At 30.5% G+C, this 21697-nt stretch overlaps 3 protein-coding genes across 3 annotated transcripts; 1 reads left to right on the top strand and 2 right to left on the bottom strand.

Moving 5' to 3' along the window:
• Positions 1-184: 184 nt before the first annotated feature.
• Positions 185-11570, bottom strand: LOC111416056 (uncharacterized). The gene is made up of 3 exons (XM_023047998.2): positions 11230-11570; positions 10164-11168; positions 185-1103 (listed from the first exon to the last, which is right to left on the bottom strand). Exons 1-3 carry the CDS (start codon positions 11344-11346, stop codon positions 336-338), a joined length of 1890 nt encoding a protein of 629 aa, XP_022903766.2. The 5' UTR covers positions 11347-11570; the 3' UTR covers positions 185-335.
• Positions 11571-11700: 130 nt separating this feature from the next.
• Positions 11701-16908, top strand: LOC111416067 (CD9 antigen-like). The gene is made up of 4 exons (XM_023048010.2): positions 11701-11877; positions 15331-15525; positions 15584-15757; positions 15817-16908. Exons 1-4 carry the CDS (start codon positions 11812-11814, stop codon positions 16162-16164), a joined length of 783 nt encoding a protein of 260 aa, XP_022903778.1. The 5' UTR covers positions 11701-11811; the 3' UTR covers positions 16165-16908.
• A 3958-nt stretch (positions 16909-20866) lies between these two features.
• Positions 20867-21692, bottom strand: LOC111422971 (NADH dehydrogenase [ubiquinone] 1 beta subcomplex subunit 5, mitochondrial-like). The gene is made up of 3 exons (XM_023056222.2): positions 21513-21692; positions 21239-21447; positions 20867-21182 (listed from the first exon to the last, which is right to left on the bottom strand). The coding sequence occupies exons 1-3, from the start codon at positions 21577-21579 to the stop codon at positions 20937-20939; spliced, it is 522 nt and encodes a 173-aa protein (XP_022911990.1). The 5' UTR covers positions 21580-21692; the 3' UTR covers positions 20867-20936.
• Between the last annotated feature and the right edge of the window lie 5 nt (positions 21693-21697).

The following is a 21697-nucleotide window of genomic DNA, read 5'->3' on the forward strand; positions in this document are numbered from 1 at the left end:
ACTGGTTTCATAAAATGTTACTAAAATCTCATTACAGCATTGGATGCTTAGTTTTAGTGACAGCGCTAGTGCAAAACTAGAACTAACACTAGACTTAAAGCTCACCTCTGTTGAATGAAAATCGAAAATTCCAAAAATAATTTCTTAATTTCTCAATGTAGGTTAATTAACGATTAAAAAAAAATATTTCAAATTAATTTATTTATACATAAAATATAAAACGGTCTTTTATATTTATTACAATATTATAATACTGCAAAATAAAAAATATTAAAACTCTAAACTTCCAAAATCTATATTTTTTTTATCACAGTGGTGAAAAAATATTAAAATAATTAATTTAACTTTTTAATTTTTTTGTACGTTTTTCTCTCATCGTCACTATAACGTCTTTTTTCTCCCATCTTGTTAAGTTTTTCTTGAATAATAACATCGGAAGCATTTTTGTATTGATCCAAATGTTCATGATGTCGATCCCGATTAATCAAAATTAATTCGAAATTATTTGCCACTTGACCAGACTCAAAATTTGTAAATTGAACATTTTTTGAATTCACTAATTGAAGCGCGGCAGCGAAATATCGCGCTATTTCACCACCGCCTGAATTAACATTAGAATTAATAAGGATGTTATTAAACCCAACGGTTTTCTCTTCACTTAATTTATTGATTATTTTCGTTCCGTATTCATGGATATCAAATTCAATTTGATTCCTTCTTTTTAGTTCATCTTTTATGAATTGATTCCAATCGAGGTAACGTTTTAATGTGGCTTGTTGTTCTAATTTTTCTAAATTATCTGAATTTGGGCACTCAATTTCTGTATTTGGGGTGGTTGCATTTAAAAAGGTGGTGTTTTCAGTATTTTCGTGATCTTCTTCATGATTATTTTCGAAATCTTCTTCATGATTATCTTCAAAATCTTCATCATCGGAGGAAAAATCGATTTCTTTAATTTCACCTTCATCGGACTCGGTGATGTAATTGGATAAAAAAAATTTTTCGAATCTTTTTAAAGATACCGTAGTCGTTTTAAGCCATTTAAAGATATCCTTTTTTCTTTGTCGTTTTAATTTTATAGGTGGTTCTATATTAATTGGTTTCTAAAAAATTTAATTTTATGTTATGTCACAACCACACTCTATTTCTTTAATTCGGAGGTGTTTTCAAATTGAAGCACCAAAAAGAAAGGTTGCTATTGGTCAGTTTTAAGCAAAAATTACACTAGGAAAATTCGAGATGCTGCCGGCCGCTTAGAAATTCTAGTTCTAGGTCTTGTATTAGTTCTAGTGTAAAACTAGAACTAACACTAGACCACTAGACATTAGCAGCAAATTACAAAAATTGTCACTGAAAGATGTTGTCTTTTTAATATCGGAATCATGGACTGAAACTAAACAATCCGTTATCCTGAGTGGTTGGAAACATCTATTCGCAACTACTTCTGATTCGATAGACGACGATTTTGATGATGAGGACAACATACCATTAGCGCAATTGTATTGTAATGTGGCGCCTTATACAGTATTGGATGATAACGAAATATACGATGGGGTTATAGGAGCAAATTAACGTTGGGATAACTTAATTAGTGATGAAGATATTCTTCAAGACAATAATAACAGCCACTAGTAGAGGATCCAATACCGCTCAATATTGATGATGTATTAAATAGTGCAAACACTTTAATAGATTGGACAGGGAATGGAAACTTGTCCGTACTAGACATATTAACATTAAGAAATATAAGAGAAAAAGTAATCTTATGTAAAATTAGAAAATGATTAATTTTTATCATGTTGCTTTTTGTACTGTTATCTATACTATGTATCAGTTTAAATCAATAATAAAGTTTGTCCACGACTATTTTATAATATATACCTTATAAATGAGTTTTCTAAAATAAAAGGGTAGTTAATTTACACGGAGTGAATAATAGCGGTGAATAATCATTATTCACGGGTAATCAACTTGACAGACTAATAATAATTATTTAAAACGTCATAATTTCAAAATATGTCAATTTAATTCAATTTTTAAGTAGTTTCTAAAGGTTTGACATTAAAAAAACCTAAACAAATTCATTTTTTCATATGATTTAAGCATAAATTAATTAATTTTCTTAAAAAAACGTTTCATAAAATTGACATTTAATTTTGACAAGTTGTTGTGACGTTGGTTACAGTTGGTAACATTGAGTTTGTGTCACATTGACGTTTAAACTTTATTCAAAAATGTATTTAAAAAAATAAATTTGTCCACGACTACTTTATAATATATACCTTATAAATGAGTTTTCTAAAACACAGGGGTAGTCATTTTTCGTAGAGTGAATAATTATTATTCACGGGTAATCAACTTGATAGACTAATAATAAAGGACCTAATACAGGACGCATAAGACTTTTACGTCCAGCTACGACAATTAAAGAATTTGATATTATTAATTGTTAATTTATATATATGAACAAATTATAAACACAAAATAATCAACATTTTATTATTTTATCATTTCATTTCATGTTTAAATGCAAATTTATAACAGTACATTTGTTCAATATGTGAGGTTAAGTCGATGATTAAGTGTTTGACATAACATTAAATGAATTCTAAATATCATTATACAGAATTTGGTCATTTTATTAATTTATAAACACACAGTTTTCGAAAAAATGTTGTTTAATACACGACAGCAAAATTCTTTTGCATTCTCGAACGATTTTTTTGTTCGTTCTCGAATACAAAAGTGTCATTTCGCTATCTTGTATCAAAAATAACTATTTTCGTATGATTTAAGCATAAATTAATTAATTTTCGTAAAAAAAACGATGTTTCGTAAAATTGACATTAAATTTTGACAAATTGTTATGAAGTTGGTTACAGTTGGTAACATTGAATTTGTGTCACATTGACGTTTAAACTTTATTCAAAAATTTATTTAAAAAAATAAATTTATGGAATTAATTTCAATAATAGTCGTGGACAAGTGTAGTAATCTACTCACATATAATGAGCTATTATTTACTAAGGTTAAGTTTATGTCACGAGCGTAGCGAGTCATCAAGATACATATTATTGTAGCTTAATAAAAGATATGATTTTTCATTGTAATATTTTAATAAACTCAATAAAAATTAAATAGAAGATCTCTTTCTATGTTATACGTGCATTTAACGTCAGTAAATCGCACCTTGTATTTAAATTTAATAATCAATTCGATAAAAGCAATATTAGTTAACCCTTTGTGTCCCAAGAAGTCAAAAATTTTAAAACTTTGTGACAGAATTAAAACGGCATCAAAAAACACTCAGTAAAGGCCTTTGGAATCAATTTTAGCAAAATATGCAATCTCCCCATTCCAGAGGGATAATGGTACTTGAGAGTACCACAAGCATTGCACTTCCTCTTTCTTTTGTGTATATTGTGTTAATTTGAATATTTATTTATCAGACCTGTAGCTACAGAACAACGAAAATCTGATAGAATATTGAGAAAAAATATATTGAGCAAAAACTAACATTTTCGCATAATCTAAGTGTCAAAAAAGATGCTAATTCTAAAATGCCTGGAAGCCGTGTTTATTGAAATTAAGAAATTAAACTTATTTTAAATTGAAGCGTAAAGCTTTCTATTTAAATCGGTATATATTATAATAATCGTTGAGTTGAATTGAAAAAATATTCAGAAAAAAAATTTTGAAACAAACCTTACATTTTCGTATAACCTAAAACTGTCAAAAAAGATGCTAATTTAAAAATTCCTGGAACCCGTATTTATTGAAAATAAGGAATGAGACTTGTTCTAAATTAAAGCTCAAAGCTTTCTCTTCAAAATGATGTATAATAATTGTTGGGTTGGATTGGAAAAATATTGAGAAAAAAAATGTTGAAACAAAACTTACATTTTCGTATAACCGAAAAGTGTCAAAAAATATGCTAATTTCAAAATTCCTAAAAGCCGTATTTATTGAAATTAAGGAATGAGACTTGTTCTAAATTAAAGCTCAAAGGTTTCTCTTCAAAATGATGTATAATAATTGTTGGGTCGGATCGGAAAAATATCAAGAAAAAAAATGTTGAAACAAAACTTACATTTTCGTATAACCTAAAACTGTCAAAAAAGAAGCTAATTTAAAAATTCCTGGAAGCCGTATTTATTGAAATTAAGAAATGAGACTTGTTCTAAATTGAAGCTCAAAGCTTTTTCTTTAAAATTATGTATAATAATTGTTGGGTTGGATTGAAAAAATATTGAGAAAAAAAAAGTTGAAACAAAACTTACATTTTCGTATAACCGAAAAGTGTCAAAAAATATGCTAATTTAAAAATTCCTAAAAGCCGTATTTATTGAAATTAAGGAATGAGACTTGTTCTAAATTAAAGCTCAAAGGTTTCTCTTCAAAATGATGTATAATAATTGTTGGGTTGGATCGGAAAAATATCAAGAAAAAAAATGTTGAAACAAAACTTACATTTTCGTATAACCTAAAACTGTCAAAAAAGAAGCTAATTTAAAAATTCCTGGAAGCCGTATTTATTGAAATTAAGGAATGAGACTTGTTATAAATTAAAGCTCAAAGCTTTCTCTTTAAAATGATGTATAATAATTGTTGGGTTGGATCGGAAAAATATCAAGAAAAAAAATGTTGAAACAAAACTTACATTTTCGTATAACCTAAAACTGTCAAAAAAGAAGCTAATTTAAAAATTCCTGAAAGCCGTATTTATTGAAATTAAGGAATGAGACTTGTTCTAAATTAAAGCTCAAAGCTTTTTCTTTAAAATTATGTATAATAATTGTTGGGTTGGATTGGAAAAATATTGAGAAAAAAAATGTTGAAACAAAACTTACATTTTCGTATATCCTAAAACTGTCAAAAAAGAAGCTAATTTAAAAATTCCTGGAAGCCGTATTTATTGAAATTAAGGAATGAGACTTGTTATAAATTAAAGCTCCTCAAAGCTTTCTCTTTAAAATGATGTATAATAATTGTTGGGTTGGATCGGAAAAATATCAAGAAAAAAAATGTTGAAACAAAACTTACATTTTCGTATAACCTAAAACTGTCAAAAAAGAAGCTAATTTAAAAATTCCTGGAAGCCGTATTTATTGAAATTAAGAAATGAGACTTGTTCTAAATTAAAGCTCAAAGCTTTTTCTTTAAAATTATGTATAATAATTGTTGGGTTGGATTGGAAAAATATTGAGAAAAAAAATGTTGAAACAAAACTTACATTTTCGTATAACCGAAAAGTGTCAAAAAATATGCTAATTTAAAAATTCCTGAAAGCCGTATTTATTGAAATTAAGGAATGAGACTTGTTATAAATTAAAGCTCAAAGCTTTTTCTTTAAAATTATGTATAATAATTGTTGGGTTGGATTGGAAAAATATTGAGAAAAAAAATGTTGAAACAAAACTTACATTTTCGTATAACCTAAAACTGTCAAAAAAGAAGCTAATTTAAAAATTCCTGGAAGCCGTATTTATTGACATTAAGGAATGAGACTTGTTATAAATTAAAGCTCAAAGCTTTCTCTTTAAAATGATATATAATAATTGTTGAGTTGGATCGGAAAAATATCAAGAAAAAAAATGTTGAAACAAAACTTACATTTTCGTATAACCTAAAACTGTCAAAAAAGAAGCTAATTTAAAAATTCCTGGAAGCCGTATTTATTGAAAATAAGGAATGAGAGTTGTTCTAAATTAAAGCTCAAAGCTTTCTCTTTAAAATGATGTATAATAATTGTTGGGTTGGATCGGAAAAATATCAAGAAAAAAAATGTTGAAACAAAACTTACATTTTCGTATAACCTAAAACTGTCAAAAAAGAAGCTAATTTAAAAATTCCTGGAAGCCGTATTTATTGAAATTAAGAAATAAGACTTGTTCTAAATTAAAGCTCAAAGGTTTTTCTTTAAAATGATGTATAATAATTGTTGGGTTGGATTGGAAAAATATGGAGAAAAAAAATGTTGAAACAAAACTTACATTTTCGTATAACCGAAAAGTGTCAAAAAATATGCTAATTTAAAAATTCCTGAAAGCCGTATTTATTGAAATTAAGGAATGAGACTTGTTCTAAATTAAAGCTCAAAGGTTTCTCTTCAAAATGATGTATGATAATTGTTGGGTTGGATCGGAAAAATATCAAGAAAAAAAAATGTTGAAACAAAACTTACATTTTCGTATAACCTAAAACTGTCAAAAAAGAAGCTAATTTAAAAATTCCTGGAAGCCGTATTTATTGAAATTAAGAAATGAGACTTGTTCTAAATTAAAGCTCAAAGCTTTTTCTTTAAAATTATGTATAATAATTGTTGGGTTGGATTGGAAAAATATTGAGAAAAAAAATGTTGAAACAAAACTTACATTTTCGTATAACCGAAAAGTGTCAAAAAATATGCTAATTTAAAAATTCCTAAAAGCCGTATTTATTGAAATTAAGGAATGAGACTTGTTCTAAATTAAAGCTCAAAGCTTTCTCTTTAAAATGATGTATAATAATTGTTGGGTTGGATCGGAAAAATATCAAGAAAAAAAATGTTGAAACAAAACTTACATTTTCGTATAACCTAAAACTGTCAAAAAAGAAGCTAATTTAAAAATTCCTGGAAGCCGTATTTATTGAAATTAAGAAATGAGACTTGTTCTAAATTAAAGCTCAAAGCTTTTTCTTTAAAATTATGTGTAATAATTGTTGGGTTGGATTGGAAAAATATTGAGAAAAAAAATGTACCGGTATTTTAAAGTACCGTCGGGACACAAAGGGTTAAAAAGTAACTTTTTTTGACACATAGAATCAGGCTTGTCGCAATTATTGAATTTTGACTATAAGTGAATTTATATCAAAAATTAAGTTGAATTATTTTCCGTTTTACTACCGCAGTTAATTATATATCACACTAATATATTAAAGTAATTCAATTACACTATTTTAAAAATTTGAATTATTTCCCGGTATTTGACGCCAATGACGTAATGCGCAGTATGGTTGCCTATACAGGGTGATTTATAACATACGGAGCAGATTAAAAGAGCAAGTACTAGGGGCCAAACTGAAGATATTTTCTTAATAATGTTTTTACTACAACGTAATAATCACAAAGATATAGAGCACTAAAGTTGAATTAATTGCCCAGCATTTCTTACGATATACGGTATTACACTACGTTTAAATTCAAACTGCGAATATTTCGGGGTTACTTAAGCAATGCCTGATTAGCACCAATAATAAAATCTTTGTAATATGGCAGTTACGGTTATTTAAAAATTTGTTAAATCACTCAAAAACTGGTGTTTGTTTTTTGAGAACCGCTGATACCATGTTTTTATTGCTGTCAATCCAGTTGACTTGGTTACCTAGCAACGGACATGTCATTTAATTTTAATAATCAATGTCATTTAACGTCAAAATTTGAATTTTTACTAATCAAAAAATACAATGGTAATGTACAGTAACGAAGAATACGTAGATATGCTTATTATTTATGGAGCTGCTGGAGAAAACGCTGCACACGCAAGACGTCTGTGTTTAGAACGATATCCAAATCGACAGATCCCTTCTGAAAACACTTTTCTTCGGTTAATCCAGCGGGGAAGAGAGACAGGAAATTTGCAACCTAAGAAAGGTCTTGGTGGCGGTAGACTAATCAGACATGGAGTGAATGTGGAAGAAGAAATTCTAGAAATTGTGGAAGCGGATCGAAGCACGAGTACTCGTCAAATTTCTTACCAACTCGAGGTATCCCAGAATTTTGTTCGGCGTACGTTGAAAAGTAACGGTTTACACCCCTATCATTTTCAAAAAGTGCAAGGACTGACTCCCACTGACTATCCTTTGCGGTTGTAATTTTGCGAGTGGCTACTAAATCGTACCAACAGAGAAGCAGATTTTGCGGACAGTATACTGGAACGGATGAATGCTGTTTTACTAGAAATGGTGTTCTAAATGTTCACAATTCCCATGTGTGGTCGGACGAAAATCCACACGTTATTCGTCAAGGCTCTTTTTAACAACGATTCAGAGTGAATCTATGGGCGGGAATTGTGAACAATACGTTAATAGGACCTTTCGAATTACCAGGAACTCTTAATGGAACTTCTTATTTACAATTTTTACAAGAAAATCTGCCAGTACTCCTGGAAGATATTCCGCTACTTATGCGACGTGAGATGTGGTTTATGCACGACGGTTGTCCTGCACATTTTAGTCGTAATGTACGAGATTTCCTCGATAATGCTTTTCGGCAAAAATGGATTGGTCGAGGTGGACCTATTCCATAGCCACCACGTAGTCCCGATCTTAACCCATTGGACTTTTTTTTATGGGGATTCATGAAGGATAGAGTATATGCCACCGAGGTTAATACAATCGACGAACTACGACATCGCATCACTGCCGCTACAGAGGACATACGTCCACGATTTCCACGATTATCGTTAAATTGGATTCGTCGTGCGCAGTTGTGCGTCGAAATAAATGCAAGGACAGCACTTTGAACATATGTTATAAAGAGATTATTATTATTATTATTATTATGTTATTTTCTTGTTTTAGAGATTTTGTAATTTTGCATTTAAAACATTATTATTATCCGTTTCATAAATTAACATCTATTATTTCTTTTCATAAATTACGTATTAAAACTAAACAATTAAATTGTCTACTTTGACAGCTCCTTCAAAAATGAGGATGGCGTTGACAAGTATTTTAATTATTGTTCTTTAGTGAATATCAGCGGTTCTCAAAAGTTGACGCTAACTTATTTAAAAAATTAACATGCGATATCTATGTAACTATTAAGATTTTAACAAAACATTATTAAGAAAATCTCTTCAGTTTGACCTCAAGTACCTACCCATTTAGTCTCCTCCGTATGTTATAAATCACCCTGTATAGTTCTTATATACCATATATATACTATCTCCTATATCGCTGACTAAGGCAGCAAAGAGTGTAAACACTAGAGTGCAGATATATATATATCTGTCTCTGTCGTGCCCCCGTCTACTCAAGAGACATGCGTGAACACGTGGTGAGTACGCTTTTATCTTATTGGACGGTGAATTAAAAATTAATAGCAGCTGATGACCTTGATGTTTATAAATCACCAAATAAATGTTTGACATAAACATAACCTAAAATCTAAATATTTAGTTATGTATATTATAGGTTTCATGTGTATAATAACATAATTATTAACATATTTTAGGACTAAGCAATTTAAAATGTAATTATTATTTGTTAAGAAAGTGAAGAAAATTTGTTAAAAGATATTTTTGGGGCCTAAAAATTGGTTGAGCAGGTAGAAGGAAAGATCTCAGTGTAGTAAAAAAGAATTCAAAGCCCTCCTTTTCTTGAAACATTTTTCTTAAAAATTTAATTAATAATTACATCGTTATGATGAAAATTTTATGATAGAATATTATGTACATTAAATAGTAAGTACCCTAAGTACATATTTTATATCTTTAATTAATGTAACAACTTCATTAAAGGGCGTGAACTCACAAATTATGTTAAAAATTAATAACTATATTTTGGTACACATTTTTAATAATTACTATGTATATATGTATTAATTTAATTTTAAAGAATATAATGTTTAATGAACAACCCACATAAAGTTGATATTTAAAGCAATATTTAACGTCAATTTCACACAAAAGTACATATATTCTAATTTATTTGATGCATCTATGATAATTTATAATTAAAGTCAATTATCTACAATAATTGCATTTCAAAGCTGCATAAAATACGCGCGAAGCACTTCAAACTCTTTAAAATTTACGATTCGCGCAAGCGCCTTCGCGACATGGGGGCACGACAAAGACAAAACATATATCATTCCGTCTGCTTTTGATGGAAACGCTCGCCACTCATTGCTTAGATAGGGAGTCAGCGATATAGGAGATAGTATATATATGTTATATACAAATCTTAGTTAACTCCTGGTTTTTATTATGTTTAAACAAATAAATAATTAAATTGACTACAGTTTACTTAAAATCCTCTTTGATTTTAAAACACCCGCCAAAAAATAGCTTTGAAAAATTACACTGTGCAAATGTGATTTTTCATTTTACTATTTTTACTCCTCCAAATTAAAAAATAGAGTATAGTTCAGAAATTCAATAAAAGATGGCGCTAATTACCCTTTTTCTTTCACTTCTTCTGATTATAATTTCAGTTTCATTGCTTGGATTAATAAAGGTTGAAGAATCTTGATCTGTATCTTCAAAATCTTCGAAAAAACCAGAGTCGTCTTTACTTGTACTTGGCTCATCATTTATGAGATGATTTTGAACTACATCGCTAGAAAGTCGTGTTAGAACGATCGATGTCCTTCTTGGGCACAATTTTTTACATTTTTCTGATAAACTCATCGGGGGTTGGCCGTCGATTAAATAGCGTTCCAAAAATTTGTTGAATTTTTGATTAATTTCTGCGTTAAAATGCTCGACGGGATTGGAAATTTGTTCGTTACAAATGAAATGTTGAAATGCTTTATCGTACACGTCACAACCGATCGTATCTAAGTTTTTATTCTCTGTAAAATTATAAGCAAGCTTTCTTTGGATTTCTGGAAATAAAAAATCTAAATAATTCGTTGCGTTATCACTATGATAATAACAATCTTCATCTATTTGAGTAACAAATCCACTATCGATGTACGGAGCCATAACATATTTTTTCGGGTACAATTTATTCCAACTTTTAAACCATTTTAGCCGTTGGAAAGGTTCCAAAGTGTCCGGATTAACTTCCGCCCCATCTAATTCATCGTCGAAATTGAATTCATCGAGATCTAAAAGTGATTTACGAAAATATTTCTTCATTTTTAATCGAACCTTTTTCCAATCAACTGGGACTTCTTCCGGAGGTATTTCAACAACCGCTGTTTTTCGCCTTCTCTTCCCAAATTGGGCCTTTTCTTCGAGACGCTTTTCAGCTTCAACTTTCTCTGTGGAATCTTCCTCGTATGAGAGATACCTTTTTTGAGCATTAATCGATAAATCCCATAATAAATCCACTTGTTTAGCATAAATTTGAAACGCATGATCTAAAAAACTAGCTGCTTTGGCGAAATTTAACGCAAATATACCGAGTTTGTGATAACTTTCTGATTTTTGGACGGTTTTATAAAACTCTATGAGTAACTGAATGTAAACAAAACAAGAAATAATAATCTTATTGGCCTCATTTATCGCGATTACTTACTTGGGTTATATTAACATTAGCTTGATTTTGCTTAGTTAAAGGTTGGATTTTCTGAATTAAAATGTCAATGTTATTGTTTATATCGTTTTGCAAATCTTTCGCGGTTTGAACTTCCATGTTGTTTAAGTTACAACTTTCACTAAACTACTTGTACTAACTCGTAAAATCGACTTAATTCGCGGAATTCATTGAAAAAAAATTAATGTTTTACGTTGAAGCATTTTTTAATCAAACGACGCCATTAAACACGCTATTAAGTACGCATGCGTAAAAAAAAACTTGAAATAAATAAATATTACGTAATAATTACTCGATTTAATCTTATCTTTGTTTATTTTTATGCTTCAACATATTCTTAACAATTAATTTTAATTAATTAAACTTGAGGTTAAAGACTTGTCAAATTTGATTTATGTCATTTATGTCACATTTTCGTGTTCGGGTACGTTCGGGTTAACTCGTTCTTGAATCATCTTCCGCGTTTCCGGCGACTGTGATTCATCTCGTCTATCCGAGTTAATACCAAAAATAAATAAAAAAATTGAGCTGATTTCGAAAAAATCGACTTAAAACGTATTCGAGATGGGTTTGGGTGCTTGTTTGGGCATCATCAAGTACCTTTTGGTCATCGTTAACTTAATATTTTGGGTGAGCGTTTTCATTCTCCTTTCTCCACCTAATTCCAGGCACAAACAGCCATTTTAAACGCATTCAATCGATCCAAGTCGCCCGGATAACAATAATAAACAAAACAATCTTATCATTTTTGTTTTTTATTGATTATTGCTCATTTTTCGTCAACTTCCGGTTCTAACTTTGTTATTTTTAAAGATGATTAGGTCGAGTTTGGGCTTATTTTACAAGATTTTTATTTTTATATCAAAATATTTAATGTAAATAACGAGAATTTTATGTAACTGGCAATACATGAATGCGGTAACGCCAGTTATGAAACTACTATACACTTGCACTGTCCGACATAAAATGCAACATAGTTTAATAGAATAGACATTGACGTCCTAATGATAAACCTAAGTTTTTGGCCTTCTTACGAGACGTAACGTAGGGCTAAACCCAAATGATTCTAGTACTATAGTTCGTATTTTTTCTATAATACTTGTCAATGTAAATTATTTAGGGTTTTTGTTGGTATTATCTAGGACCCTTATAAAATTTATGTTGTTTTCATGATTTTTAGTAACATTGTCAGTAACTAATTAGTTGAGGTTAAAATACTAATAAATTTTTAGATAAATACGATTTTGACGAAGTACATATTTGTTATAAAAACGTGCTACAACGTAATTAAATAGAATAAAATACCTTTTCTAGGTAAGTAAATGGCAAATAAACACCCCACAACACTTTTTATGCCCCTTTTCTTTTTGAATAACGAAAGCTCAAACGTCAATGTGACATATTTACTTCAAAACATGATAAAACAAAACTCCCTGTTAATTTTACCAACTTTACAACAATTTGACAGGTATTATAGAAAAAAAATGAACTATAGGTATAGCGTTAGTTCTACATAGCAACAGTGCCAGTGTAAAACTGGAACTAACACTAGACCTAGAATTAGAAACATTTGGGTTTAGCCATGTACTTAAAATACAACAAATGTGAAAAACGGATATGGTTATTGTTATGATTATCATGATTTCAATAAAATTATTTGGAATATCCTACAATTAGAGGTTAACTAATTGTTAATGTAAACACGAAAATATTATCAAATACATTTTATTATTATAATGTTTTATATTATGAAGTGATCCACTTCTTATATGGTGCGTGGCTCTCCGTTAAACGCTGATTGACGTTTCAAAAGAAAACCTTACTTAACATTCTATCACGTCATTCATCAAGCAAAATTAAAAAACGTCAATTTTGACAGTTAAACGTCAAAAATGACATTTTTATTACAAACTGGAAACAAACATCAAAAATGACAATTTCAACATGAAGTTCGTGATTTAATCTTGATTTTAAAGCTTTAATTTTGTCTCAAAAACGTTAAAAATGATCGCTTAATGAATTATATTTCATATTATACTTCAAAATTAACCCATACATTAAAATTTACGCTTCAAATGTCACAAATATGTAAATTAACCTTCAACGTTGACAATTAAACGTCAAAAGTGACAGCTAATATTAAAGTATTAAATTTAATTCAATCAAAAAACGTCAATTTTGATAGTTAAACGTCAAAAATTACATTTTTATTACAAACTGGAAACTTAAACATCAAAAATGACACTTTCAACATGAAGTTCGTGATTTTATCTTGATTTTAAAGCTTCAATTTTGTCTCAAAAACGTTTAAAATGATCGCTTAATGAATTATATTTCATATTATACTTCAAAATTAACCCATACATTAAAATTTACGCTTCAAATGTCACAAATATGTAAATTAACCTTCAACGTTGACAATTAAACGTCAAAAGTGACAGCTAATATTAAAGCATTAAATTTAATTCAATCAAAAAACGTCAATTTTGATAGTTAAACGTCAAAAATTACATTTTTATTACAAACTGGAAACTTAAACATCAAAAATGACAATTTCAACATGAAGTTCGTGATTTAATCTTGATTTTAAAGCTTTAATTTTGTCTCAAAAACGTTTAAAATGATCGCTTAATGAATTTTATTTCATATTATACTTCAAAATTAACCCAGACATTAAACTTTACGCTTCAAATGTCACAAATATGTAAATTAACCTTCAACGTTGACAATTAAACGTCAAAAGTGACAGCTAATATTAAAGCATTAAATTTAATTCAATCAAAAAACGTCAATTTTGATAGTTAAACGTTAAAAATTACATTTTTATTACAAACTGGAAACTTAAACATCAAAAATGACAATTTCAACATGAAGTTCGTGATTTAATCTTGATTTTAAAGCTTTAATTTTGTCTCAAAAACGTTTAAAATGATCGCTTAATGAATTATATTTCATATTATACTTCAAAATTAACCAAAACATTAAAATTTACGCTTCAAATGTCACAAATATGTAAATTAACCTTCAACGTTGACAATTAAACGTCAAAAGTGACAGCTAATATTAAAGTATCAAATTTAATTCAATCAAAAAACGTCATTTTGATAGTTAAACGTCAAAAATTACATTTTTATTACAAACTGGAAACTTAAACATCAACAATGACAATTTCAACATGAAGTTATTGATTTAATATTGATTTTAAAGCTTTAACAAAATTAACCAAAACATTAAAATTTACACTACAAATGTCACAAATATGTAAGTTAACCTTCAACGTTGACATTAAACGTCAAAAGTGACAGCTAATATTAAAGTATTAAATTTAATTCAATCAAACTGATCTGGAAAAATTAAGAAACGTCAACTTTGACAGTTAAACGTCAAAAATAACATAATAACTTTCTAGTTCTAGTTCTCTTTCTAGAACTAGAATCATTCGGGTTTAGCAGTCTTGAGACGTGCTGCTAAACCCAAATGATTCTAGTTCTAGGTATAGTGTTAGTTCTATATAGTAACAGTACTGGTGGAAAACTAGAACTAACACAAGACCAAGAGAAACGAGCGGCTAAATCCGATTGTTTCTAGTTCTAGGTCTCGTGTAAGTTTTGTGTAGATTACATACTTTTATTGAAGTAAAACTAGTATTTTGTTAGTTCTAGTGATAATGCTAGTATAAAGCTAGAACTAACACTAGACCTAGAACTAGAAAGTATTGGGTTTGTTTGAATGTTTCTAGTTCTAGGTCTAGTTTTACTTCAATAAAAGTATGCAACATAGTGATATCACTAGAACTAACATTAAACCTAGAACTAGAAACACAAACAAATAAACGAAATGTTTCTATTTCTAGGCCTACTGTTAGTCTAGTTGTATTTGTTATCCAGCACTAGATTATTGTATATTTTTATTATCTATAACGGAGACTGCCTTCCCCATATTAATCCATTATATTGAGGTTTTACTGTAATGTCAAATTATTTTGACAAGTTGCATTTTATGTGAGACAAAGCCCTGGTTTCTATAGAAATATATGTTTGTATATTGCATCTTAAGTAAAATTCCACTGTATAATTTTTTTAGATAACTGGTTTAGCAACCGTAGCTCTCGCAGTATGGATGCTTGTCGATCAAACTTTCTACGTTTCAATGGCCCAAGATACAAATAACTACTACATATCGACTTATCTTCTCCTCGCAGCTGGTGTTTTATTGGTTATCGTGGCATTTTTGGGATGTTGCGGCGCATTTAGAGAGAATTCATGCCTTTTAGTTTCCGTTAGTTTGCTCACTCATAACTCATAAAACACTTTTTTCACAATTTTTTCCCTTTTAGTTTTTCTGCTTATTGCTAATCATTCTCGTTGCGGAAATCGCGGCAGTGATTTGGGCTCATATGCATGGAGATACCTTAGAGCCTGTTATTAGAAATTTCGTAAAAACAACCGTTCGCGATGAATACAGAGATAACGAGAATCGCCGTGCTACTTTTGATGCTATCCAACACAGGGTGAGTTACGTAACAAAATTAATCTAAAATTAGTTCTTAAATTTAATTTTTCAATTTAGTTACAATGTTGTGGAGCCGATGGTCCTTCAGATTGGATTGCGGACAAAGAGATAGCATTCAAACCTATTTCCGATGGGACCAAATACAACATTCCGAAAAGTTGTTGCCGCGAAAATGTCGCCGAAGAAAAATGCGAAAGCTCGCTTCGAGTTGATGTTGGGGGTATAATAGACCCTAACCTCATTTACCAAGAGGGGTGTATCACGAAAGTCGCTGCATACATCCGGAATAACATCAATATCTTCGTGGGAATTGGATTTGGAATAATGTCTGTTGAAGTTTTGGGGCTCGTGTTCTCTTTAATTTTAACCTTCGCCATTAATAAAGGTGGCAGATACAAGGCTTAAGTTGAACATTCGATGAATCTGATAAATTATTATTTTGTTATCGATTTTTTAATTTTTATATTTCATATTTAATTTTTCTTGTACATAAATCGTTTGGATCTGAGGAATTGCGAATATTTAAAAGTAAAAAAAAATGGAATCTAAGAGATCTATTTTAATATGAGATGGTATATTGAGCGTTATCTATCAAGATTGATAAATTTATATAAATATATCTAATAAAAATATCAAAAAATAACTATTTAATGTGCCATAAATGTCTATATCAAGAAGAGCTTATTTTATTTTTTTATTAAGTACTGATTATTTAATAAGTTTTAATGGTTTAATTCTCTCTAATTCTATTAATGTGTTCAATAACATATACATTTCAATTTTACTGAACGCAATAGTTGTGTTTTCTTTATGTTGGTAGTTTACTGTGTTCAAAAAAATGCATGCAATTTAGTGTAAAAGAAAAACAAGTAGATTTGAAATGAGAAAAAGTAGATTTGTGCCAAACTTTCATAGATGCTCAACTAGATACTCTAACTTTTCAGTTCAATCATCACAAAAACATTGACAAAAAAAAATTTGCGAACTGTCAATGTCATTTAATTTAAACTCACAAAAAAAATTATGTAACTAGGGGTTGTGATTGTTATATTTTACAATTTACTTTTTTAAATGCAAATTTTGACCAGTTTTAGTCTCTAACAACTATCCTAATTAAGTAACAAATAAATGTGTCTAATTTTCAAAAAACTTTTTTATTTATTTTTCCCAAAATCAAATCCAACATATAATAAGGCTCACGGGCCTGGAGATCTATCTATAGAGCTAATCAAACATGCCACCATGAAAATCTGGGAAATAATTTGCAAGATATTTGATAAATGTGTTAGAGGAGAAGACATAACGTAATCACTTGGAATATTATATGGAAGAGTCCTAGAACTCCTAGAACACTAGACCTAGAACTAGAAACATTCGGATTTAGCCGCACGTCTCTCAAGACGGCTAAACCCGAATGATTCTAGTTCTAGGTATAGTGTTAGTTCTATATAGTAACAGTGCTAGTACAAAACTAAGACGAACACTAGAACTAGAAACATTCGGGTGTAGCCGCACGTCTCTTAAGACGGCTAAACCCGAATGATTCTAGTTCTAGGACTAGCATTAGTTTTAGTGATAATGCTAGTGCAAAACTACAACTAACACTAGATCTAGAAACATTCGGCTTTAGACGCACGTCTTTCAAGACGGCTAAACCCGAATGATTCTAGTTCTAGTGTTGGTTCTAGTTTTAATGCAATAAAAATATACAACACAGTGATATCTAATGCTAACTATTGTAGTTCGTTACAAGATTTACGAGTATTCATAATAAGTCAAACCATCAATGAATGACATTGAAGTGGTTACAAGAATTGATAATATTGACAATATAACGAATGGGTGTAGATCTTTTTATTCAGAAACAATATACAGGGTGTTCCGGTGACTCGGGGCATAAAATTAAATTAATTACATCGCCCATAATGCCAGCCCAAACGTTAAGAGAAAATCTCCATTGTGATTTCCAAGTTTTCTTAAATCTTGGATTTTCGTCCGCCCAACTATGTAAATTTCTCAAATTGATTTAGAAAAAGTGGATTCATCTGTAAAAAGCACTTTTTCTAAAAACTGATCATCAACTTGGATTTTGTGCTGCATTATTTGGCAATATTGCAGTCGCAGTGGGTAATCAGCCAGTCGAACTTCCTAAACTTTGTAACAATGAAATGGATAAAGCTGTTGCTCGTGAAGATCACGCCAGACAGTTGTTTTTGAAGTTAAAAAATGCCTCGCCATATCCAAAGTACTAGCTGTAGTATTTTCTTCTACGTAGTCTAGAATATCTTCTTCTAGTTCGGGTGATCGGACTGATCTTACGTTAATGTTGTTAAACGGGTTTCAATCCTTAAAAATGTTTATCGATTGGGCGCTCTGCGATTCGGAAATTTCTCCTGATAACGGTTAGCGGCTGCTTGACATTGCCCTAATGTCAAAATCATGTCAGTTTGTTCACTAAATGTGTAACTCTCCATTTTGAACACTTAAAATTAATAAAAACTTAACTATAGTAGAAACCACGAGAGCTGGCAGTGACAGATCGCTTAAAAATGGTATGAATCAAGATATGGACGTACGACTTAGATTATTTCACCACATACATTTAAATGTAGGTTATGTTAGTAATGGAGGTTATATGTCAAACATTGTCAAAGATATTATTTAATGATTTTCCTTTCAAAGAAAACATTTTCGGCTTGTGAAAACAGTAACAGATTCATGACAACGCTCACAAGACGTTTCGATTTGAGGTTATAATCCGTTACATCCCTTAGAAGAACAGACGTACTTTTTCGACGTGGCCATTTGAATTGTACAGCAGACATATTAAAGTAATACTATCTCTTTCTAACACACATTACTCTCTAGTGGTTTGTGAACTACGTATGGCATTTGTAAGAGCGGAAAACGCTGATTTACTGCTAGCTCTCGTGGCGTCTACTATAACAAAGAACTATCGTTTGTGTTTAAACGATATAAGCAAGTTGACAGCTCAATTTGTTTTTTTAATTGCCATGGCCAACCTTGACTTTTTCGAAGATTTTTGTTTTTTAGTGTTACCATTGAAATCGAAGCTAAATATTTTCGCGTATAACTCGAAAACGGTCAATGTTATCAAAATTTTCAAAGAGTGATAAAAGTTTCTAAAATAAATTTTCTATTAAAAAGCAAGGTCTATAGAACATAAGGTTACCCAATACCGATTCTCCTCCTCTGAGAGGCAAGGTGGGTCAGTGACGTAGCTGGTTCTATGAACAACACAACACGATGCGAGGTTTAAATATTTTATATAGACTGTACCACAGTATAGGCACGTCGTATAGGCTATCTTTTATTCTGACTGTATCGAACCAGTGACGTCAATCTGCGGGGTAATAATCGATACTACAGAGGCATAGGGAATGAGGTAACCTTATGTTCTATAAACCTTGATTAAAAAGTACAAAAATAAATGTAGGGTTACGAGCGAACAAAAAAGTTCTGGGCATACAAATTTTATGGACAGCTGTATAGCATGATTGCCGCCGCCCGATCAAAGTCAAAATTGGTTCATTGATTTTGCTTGATATTTGTTAACCCTGTACCAAATTTCAACGCTCTACCATAAAAGGTATAAAAGGGCCTGTTACGCCTGTTCAAACCGTGGATTACATTTGCTTCATGCTTTCTACAGCAAAGTGTCGTAGATTTCATGTTCCAAGACTCTGTTTGGTTTACTTATGATGTCACTCTTACAAGGGAAGGATGTTTTGACTTTTCTAATTCCCGTCTGTGGGTACATCTGCTGACGTTGATGTCATATTTCAAGTAAGAGTTAATTGCTTGGTCGTCAGGTGCCAGAGGCAAAAGGAAAAGGTAGGAGGAACAACTAAAGCAATCAGTCTCCCAGGTTGGACCACCGGCACCGGTTGCCCTAGTGGAAAAATTACATACATTTAATGCAATACAAATTCAGCACATTTTGTGTGCACCCAAATGTGACATTTGATGCACAGCATCATGTCTGCTTCTTTTTCTTCCTCACACATAAAGAAAACCATGTTATTTTAGTTTGTCTCTTTTGTTTTTTTGTTCAAAATTTGGTTAGTTCTTTCTTGTTTTATTGCAGTGTAAAAGATTTTTCTTGTTTGTTATTAATGTAGCTTTCTGGGCAATTCCTCTAGCTCGAGAAGATAGTGGTCCTGGCAGGGATTCAGTTTTGGAGGCGGTGACACTTCATGGAGAACGTTCTCAAAATTTTCCATTTTTCTAGTTCTACATACATCAACAACAGTGTCATCGCCTTCACTATCACTTGATGACATCGATATTGACTCAGAGTCAGTACTTGGTTTAGGCTGCAAAATATATGATGGTGCAAATTGGCTATCTTGAAAGACATGTCGATTAACAGCCCAAATACCAGAGGCACGGAAAGCAGTCTCGGCAGTTGCAACTGTAACTGCTTTGCCATATGCTTCATTCAGTAATTTACAAATCTGCATTTGGCTTATTTTGTCCCTTTAATATAAAATATTTAGAAAAATGTGTTAAAATTTCTGAACTTTGATGGCCCATATCTTGGCCATTTGAAGACTTTTATAATAATTTTTTATCACGAATCATCATCATTTTTGCTCTAGTATATGAGGTTAATTTTATGCCTCGAGTCACCGGAACACCCTGTATAGTTTAATTAAAAGTCTTACTAGAATTGCACTTTGACCCAGTGGTAAAATTAATGGGAAAATATTAAGGCCCAGTTTATTCACCTTTGGTTAAATTTTACTAGCGGATATTTACCATAGTTACTGGTGAAATAGTCAATCATGGCAAGTGAAATTACAGTAACCATGGAAAATATCCAGTAGTTAAATCTAAGCAAAGGTGAATAAACTGGGCCTAGATGGGATTGGAATAATATTATAGCTTATATGTCATCAATAACAAGCAGTTTTAGAAGTCAAACACCATCACACTTAGTATTGTGTAATATTAATATATCCTGTGATTGGATAAAAAACATAAAATTATAAAGAGGAGGTGAATATAGTATAGTATCAAATTATTTCAAATTATTGAAATGTTTAAATTATAAGACATATTATGATAGCTAAATATCAACCAACACTTTTTAATACTTTATTCTTAAAGCAATTTAAGTTACAATACATTTGCTACAACCCAAAATCAAAAATTTAATCACCACTAAGCGATTCCAAATAATCAGCTGCTTCTTTACTAATCCTGTGATACTTAGCGAGTACAGGTCTGTAATAATAAGCCTGATAATCGTTCCTCTGCGAGATGAATGTCTCAACATCCTTTTCAAGCTTCCTCATTCTCGATTTTTCATCTTCCTCGAAAATATGATGCAAATACTTTTCATAATCTTCCTGAGGAGAACTTACAAGATATTTCGATATAAATCTGGTGATTGGGTGCTAAATTAAAAATTAACCTCAAAATTTCATTATGTAAAAATAACTTGTTAAGTTACACGAAAGTATTCCCAATGTTTTGGAGTATAACCCTCAGGGATTTCGCTTAACGTAGCTGGCCCAATGAAAATGTTCACGTAAGTGACAATCAAACCAACCGGGATGACTCCAAGCATCACGTAATAATGAAAGAGATCTTTGAATTTAGTCCATTGGAATCTCGATGGTTGATAAGGAAAGGTATTGTGTCCAGACATAGAACGTTGCGCTTAAATAATAAATTAATAACATTTTTATATGACATAACCTCAAAATTATGTAATATTTCCCTACCTCCGTTTTTTACCAACAAATTAGCTTTGTTGAATAAAATGGGGCGTAGCCCGCTAAAAACCACCATTTTTTTAATGTGTAATCCTCCAAATTTAATTAAATTTATATATTTTTATAATAAAACCCGAAATCAAGAAAAATCGTAAAATCAAGATGGTAAAAATATATTTGGGGATATTTTTGTT

Source organism: Onthophagus taurus, chromosome 3, assembly GCF_036711975.1.
Source record: "Onthophagus taurus isolate NC chromosome 3, IU_Otau_3.0, whole genome shotgun sequence".
Taxonomy (NCBI): domain Eukaryota; kingdom Metazoa; phylum Arthropoda; class Insecta; order Coleoptera; family Scarabaeidae; genus Onthophagus; species Onthophagus taurus.

Coding starts and splice junctions, on each gene's coding strand:
- LOC111416056 (XM_023047998.2), bottom strand. CDS start 11,346: ATGGAAGTTCAAACCGCGAAAGATTTGCAAAACGATATAAACAATAAC. Junction 11,169..11,229: donor CTAATGTTAATATAACCCAA/GTAAGTAATCGC, acceptor GTTTACATTCAG/TTACTCATAGAGTTTTATAA. Junction 1,104..10,163: donor GAAGAAGTGAAAGAAAAAGG/GTAATTAGCGCC, acceptor TAAATTTTTTAG/AAACCAATTAATATAGAACC.
- LOC111422971 (XM_023056222.2), bottom strand. CDS start 21,579: ATGGTGGTTTTTAGCGGGCTACGCCCCATTTTATTCAACAAAGCTAAT. Junction 21,448..21,512: donor TTTGTTGGTAAAAAACGGAG/GTAGGGAAATAT, acceptor TTATTATTTAAG/CGCAACGTTCTATGTCTGGA. Junction 21,183..21,238: donor AACATTGGGAATACTTTCGT/GTAACTTAACAA, acceptor TTTTTAATTTAG/CACCCAATCACCAGATTTAT.
- LOC111416067 (XM_023048010.2), top strand. CDS start 11,812: ATGGGTTTGGGTGCTTGTTTGGGCATCATCAAGTACCTTTTGGTCATC. Junction 15,526..15,583: donor ATTCATGCCTTTTAGTTTCC/GTTAGTTTGCTC, acceptor TTTCCCTTTTAG/TTTTTCTGCTTATTGCTAAT. Junction 15,758..15,816: donor TTGATGCTATCCAACACAGG/GTGAGTTACGTA, acceptor TTTTCAATTTAG/TTACAATGTTGTGGAGCCGA.